At 44.8% G+C, this 5,519-nt stretch overlaps 3 protein-coding genes across 3 annotated transcripts; 1 reads left to right on the top strand and 2 right to left on the bottom strand.

Moving 5' to 3' along the window:
- On the bottom strand, positions 1–2,798 carry DI09_189p30 (cytoskeleton assembly control protein Sla1-related protein; the record flags this gene model as incomplete). Its single annotated transcript, XM_013383313.1, has 1 exon — positions 1–2,798. A coding segment is annotated over one exon (2,798 nt), but the record flags the coding sequence as incomplete, so codon positions are not given.
- A 168-nt stretch (positions 2,799–2,966) lies between these two features.
- DI09_189p20 (beta-1,4-mannosyltransferase) lies at positions 2,967–4,343 on the top strand (the record flags this gene model as incomplete). The annotated part of the gene is made up of 3 exons (XM_013383312.1): positions 2,967–3,090; positions 3,126–3,316; positions 3,702–4,343. 3 exons carry the CDS (start codon positions 2,967–2,969, stop codon positions 4,341–4,343), a joined length of 957 nt encoding a protein of 318 aa, XP_013238766.1.
- Positions 4,344–4,711: 368 nt separating this feature from the next.
- Positions 4,712–5,203, bottom strand: DI09_189p10 (uncharacterized protein; the record flags this gene model as incomplete). The annotated part of the gene is made up of 1 exon (XM_013383311.1): positions 4,712–5,203. The coding sequence occupies one exon, from the start codon at positions 5,201–5,203 to the stop codon at positions 4,712–4,714; it is 492 nt and encodes a 163-aa protein (XP_013238765.1).
- Positions 5,204–5,519: the final 316 nt, after the last annotated feature.

Below are 5,519 nucleotides of genomic sequence, written 5' to 3'. Positions count from 1 at the left end.
TGAGGCTGAGGCTGAGGATTCATCAATGGCCTCATCATATATTGAGAGCTGGGTTGAGGCTGGCCAAAGGGACAAGCCTGGGGCGTAGGGTGTGCATGTTGGTAGCCATTTAGGGGTCTTCCGCCAGGGCCGGAGTATGTGATTGTCTCAACAAAGTATGATGACTTTGGTTGGGCGGGGTAGGTTTCATATGGGATTCCAGGGCTCGGCCCCACCGAGGTGGGGATGATGTTGTGGGAAAACCTATTATCCGGAGCATCCTGGATATTTTGAATGAACTGTGGAGGGGGCGGCCCCTGAAATGGCCCCATTTCATAGTGAGGAGCTTGGCTATTTGGCATTGGCCTGAATGGCTGATGATAGTGGGGGGGAGCCTTAGAAACAGGCATTAACGATCTATAATCGACAGCATTCATATTGGGCTGGCTGTATCGCATGGCGTGTGCTTCATTCCAGCGAGGTTGCTGTGAGTGTCTTTGCTCCGGCTGCAGAACAGAATATGGGCAACTTGCTTCACTGGGATTTGCAACATTTTTCTTGTGACTTTCGTGTGAGCGAAACCCTTCATTCTCTTGCGGACCGGGGTGACTTCCCGGCGCGGTAGCTTTAGGGTTGGAGATAGGGGGGTCTTTAGCTCGAGCTATGGAAGAGGAGCTTGCGCTGTTTGTTTTTTGGTTTAGATCTTTAAAAACAGCCTCAAGGGCGGATCTCGAAGACGAGCGAGAAGAGGATATGGATGAGGCAGATGACTGATTCGAGGACTGAGCCGAAGAAAGGCCTGAGGACAAAGCCTCGCCCTTCCCTTTACTACGAGCAACTTCAATTTTTTCTTTAATAGAAGAGATAGTTAATGACTCGCCATCAACTGGGGGCAAAGTAGAACCTCTTTCGTAGCATTTCGAGGCGGCTTCCTTCGACTTTGGTCCATCCATTGCAGATGAGTCTGTCTGTTCACTTGAAGACGGAGGATGGTCATCTATTTTTTCAATTTTTTTCAAAAGAGATGCATCGACCTTAATGTTGTTCAAGTCAATCTCGTTCTTATTCAGCGGCTTGTTTAGAATGGAATACTTTTCATTTGCGTCCTCCACAAGAAGCCCATCACTTTTGTTCTTGCTAAGTTTAGGATTTAAATCTTTTGGGGCTACTATGGTAGCTTTTTGTGCAGCAAGAGCTGAAGAAAGGGGTGGTGCCGGAGGAGTCGGGGGCGATGTTCGCTGTAATTTGCCGACAAAAGAATTATTTTGCGATTTTTTTAACTCAGCTGATACTTTTTGGGGTTCCTCGTTTGTAGAGTGTCCTATTTTGTCGTTTGAAGCGTGGAAAGAGGAAAGCTTCTCACTAGATGATTGAGAAGCTGATTTCTGCATTCCATGGGACGGGTTTAATTTAGCAATAGAGGATGAGATGTCTGTGGGCAATTTAGGCGGAGGCGGAGGTGGGTCCCGATGGTTATGCTTGACATTTTGTTTTTCTTGAGGGACCGGTGTAGGTTTTAGGCCCTCAGGCGGCTTTACGCCTGTTTGTTGCCTGATCCAAACAACATCTTCTCTTGAAAGCTTGGAAAGGGGAACAGAAACCTTTATGCCATCAGATCGAAGTAAATAAACCAGAAACGGCTCCACAGAAGTCAATGAGATAAAAGATGCAGTCACTTGAAAAGACCCAGAAGCGTCAGTCCAGGCCCTTACTTCATGGCAGTGTTCAGGCTTGGTTTTGAGGTTCTGTTCCTCTGGTTTTAAAAGGATTCCAGCCCGATTTTTAGCTAGTGGACCGCTCTCATCTTTAAGGGGCGGTACTATATTTGGCCTTGAATCATCCGCACTAGCAATAGCCATTGTAATTTTAGGTTTGCCAACTTTTCCGGCCTCTTTAGCATCTTTCTTTGAAGATTTTATATCTTCCATGTTCGAAACCGCTGTGGAAAGATTTTCAGATTTAGCTGCACTGGAAGGAGCCGGTGGTGTGGGAACATCATATTCATCGATGGGGAGATTACCTAACTTCAATTTTTGCAATTTATCATTTGCCAAGTTAAGCTTTTCCATAAATAGGTTTTCATTTGCCTTAGAGGTGCACGCGTATGTTGATTTACCCTTCAAAGAAATCGATGGAGCTGAGATTGGAGGCCTTGTGGCCAAAGTTTCATTTTGGGGTTTGGCCTTTGATTTTTTCTTTGGCAAATCCTTCTGCTTGGCATTTACTGGCCCCCCAAATAGAGGAATATTGCTACCAAGCTGTTTCTTATCCACTTCTCTGTCCGAATGCTTTCCCGAGCGCTTGTCCGAGTGCTTGTCCGAGTGTTTGTCCGAGTGCTTGTCCGAGTGCTTGTCCGAGTGCTTGTCCTCGAGCTCTGAATCGAATTTGAATACAACAGAGTGCTTTTTCCTAGGCATGTTTGGCGTCGTCGTAGATAGGCTAGGCTCGATCTCGGAAGGCTCCGTTTGTCCCCTCTGCCCCTTCGTTTCTTCCTGCTTTGTTTGTTCTGTAGAGTTTTTGAGGATTTTCGGATTCTGCGATAAAAATGCTAACAAAAATACCTGAATTGGAACGGTCTTAATCCAACCGCTAAAAATGGTGGCATCATCATGCATGGCTTCCCTATTTGGAAGTCCAGGTGAATTTGAACCCCATTCAATTGAAGCATTTAACGCTTCTTGAACAGCTTGCGGCGAATTGCCGGTAGATGGACCCCACTCAATGCTTGAGGGATCGTTTGTCGGGACAAAGGGAAAAGCAGGGCAGGGATCATGGCCGTTGCCCGCATTCTCGTCTTCCCATTCAATAGAGGCTGACATTAAAGTAAAATGCTGTCAAAATGACAATAGGAATAAAATTCAGACTGATCAATAAAACATGATGAAGTTTCAACTTTGTCAGAGTTGGAACAAATCAAAAAATAGCCCTCAAATAAAGACACGTTAATTAAAACGGGGTATTTGCATCTTTTAAACCCTGCCCCACCGATGTCCTCCAACATATTGTACATTGTGATCGGTGATGTTGGACATTCACCGCGCACGCTGTTGCATGTGGAGGAATCTTTAAAGCTGAAGAGCGCAAACAAAGTTGGCTGTCTAGCATTGCTAGGTAGGGTCGCCCCAGTCTTGTCGCATATCATTTAGAGAGCAGCATCCCCAACACTATTCAGACCGATAAAAAGTTTTGCTTCTACGACCTCAAATCGCTTAACATTGCCAAGGGCTCTGTATTTTATCCGATTTTTGCCGCGTTCAAATTTGTTTTGCTTTCCGTTTACATCCTCTGGTTTCTTCTTTGGGAATCGCCCATTTCCTGGGACGTCGTTGTTTGCCAGGTTAGGCCACCTTGTAATGTTAGAATCCTCCTGGGGTGCCCCTGTTTCTTTTGCTGTTTTTCTCGAAATTTGTTTGCAGGAATCCATTCCGCTGGATAATTGACTGGCATAACCTGGGCTATTCGCTTCTGCCGCATCGTAATGCAATGTTAAGGGCGATTTACAAATACATTGAGCTGCGAATTGGAATTTTTGCCGATTGCCATTTGACGGTCACACAAGGACTCAAAGACTATTTGGTGCAGCAGGGATTTCCAAGGCATGCACGTGTGTATTCAAAATTCACTCATTAGTTCTTCAATCTTTGTTGCCAGAGACTATCCCAGAACCCCGATACCAGCCCCCCTGAGCCGCGCCGAGGTAGATCGTGTACTCTTATTCTCAGTTGGAAGCCAGGTTGTCCGCAATTGAACCCGATTTTTGGAAGTCAACATCGGTGCCGATCAGAGAGATCTTTTCAAAAAATCCAAAAATCATACTTTCAGCCACCAGTTGGACCCCAGACGAAGACTTCAACACGCTGCTGCAGTCCATCGATCGTCTTGAGCATAGCAATTTGCTTTCGCAACACTTGCTGGTCGTAATTACTGGAAAGGGACCTTTGAAGAACGCATTCATCCGCCATCTTGAAAGCAAAAAGAGTTCTTGGAAGAACACAACATTCGTTCTTGGCTGGTTTTCCTTGCTCGATTACTACTCGTTGCTTTCTGCGGCGGATTTGGGAATTTCCTTTCACGTATCATCAAGCGGGCTTGACTTTCCCATGAAGATCATTGACATGGTATCATGCAACACTCCGCAAATTGCGGCACTAGAGTTCCAGTGTTTAAAGGAGGGAATCTCTTCATTGCATACAAACACAAAGCTCCTTGCCTTCTCAAATGAGGATACTCTTACCAACATCATATGCTCTATTTCTAAATCTGCATCCTACATACCACAGGTCAACCCTCGATCACTGAGCTTTTCCAGCCATTGGCGTGGCTACATGAATGCAGTTTTTCCGGATGCCCTGAAGACTAACTAAAGGGTTAGGGCCCTTTGATTGGCATTTTTAAAAGTAAATCTGAGACAACACTGCGACATGCATGCATGGCTGCTATTTCTAAATCGGAATCTACAAAATTTTAATCTTAGCAGCAATTCGAGCTTTTTTTGCGATTTACAGACGGGTTTGACAGCGAGCTCGAGGAAGAATGTGAGCCGTGGTGCACAGATAACTTTACTGGAGTTCCCTTAAAAACGGAGCCCCTTCCACCAAGACCACTGGATCTAGAGTTATAGGCCAATTGCTCTGGAGACAAGTTTTGCAAAATATATGTCAATAAACGCTGAAAAGCAAACTCGACATTGGTGGAGTTCAAAGCAGAAGTCTCAATAAATGACATGCGGTTGTCAACTATACGTAAAAACCAAGGCCGTACTTGAGAACTGGCGCGCAACTTCCATTGGGACCTCTCTGGCATGACGAAGATCCGACTTGTTTCCGACAAGCATCACGGTGACATCTTCTCCAGCATGTGCTCTAAGCTCTTCCAGCCAGCGCGGAATGCTATCAAATGACGACTGTTTTGTGATATCATATACAAGAAGGGCTCCAGAGGCCCCTCTATAGTATGCAGAGGTTATTGCGCGGTATCTTTCTTGGCCAGCAGTATCCCATATTTGAGCCTTCACGGTCTTGTCGTCAATTTGGAGGCAACGAGAATCAAATTCAACACCAATTGTAGACTTGGCTTCAAGCATAAATTTGTCCTTCGTAAATCGGGAAAGAATGTTTGACTTTCCAACGCCCGAATCTCCAATAAGAATAACTAACTTGTTAGCAAGCAAAGATGTACTTTTAAATAACAGGTCGTACGGCGGTGATGAAGATGAATCTTCCATAGTCCAAAGAAATATAAATTTCGTTCCAATTGCAAATTTACAAAGTATTTAATTTTTGGCGATGTTTATTGAACTTAACCAGTTTGAGCTAAAGGAGTCCAAAAAGATTGCCCGCAAAAGAGCAACCGCAACATGCAAAGCACAAATCCAAAGTAACACCTAAATTATCTGACTTACTAAGGCTTTATGAGCTGCATTTCAAAGTCTTTTCCAAATCCATTTCCGTGTAAGCAGTCATTTGGCTTTGTTCGTTCGTGCTTTGCCAAAGAGTACCACGTATTGTTGACCTTTAGAGCGGATGAAGGCCTATTGTACA

Source organism: Mitosporidium daphniae, assembly GCF_000760515.2.
Source record: "Mitosporidium daphniae strain UGP3 chromosome Unknown contig-189, whole genome shotgun sequence".
Taxonomy (NCBI): domain Eukaryota; kingdom Fungi; phylum Microsporidia; genus Mitosporidium; species Mitosporidium daphniae.
Note: the sequence above shows the minus strand (reverse complement) of the source record. Positions and strands in the feature narration are given on the sequence as shown.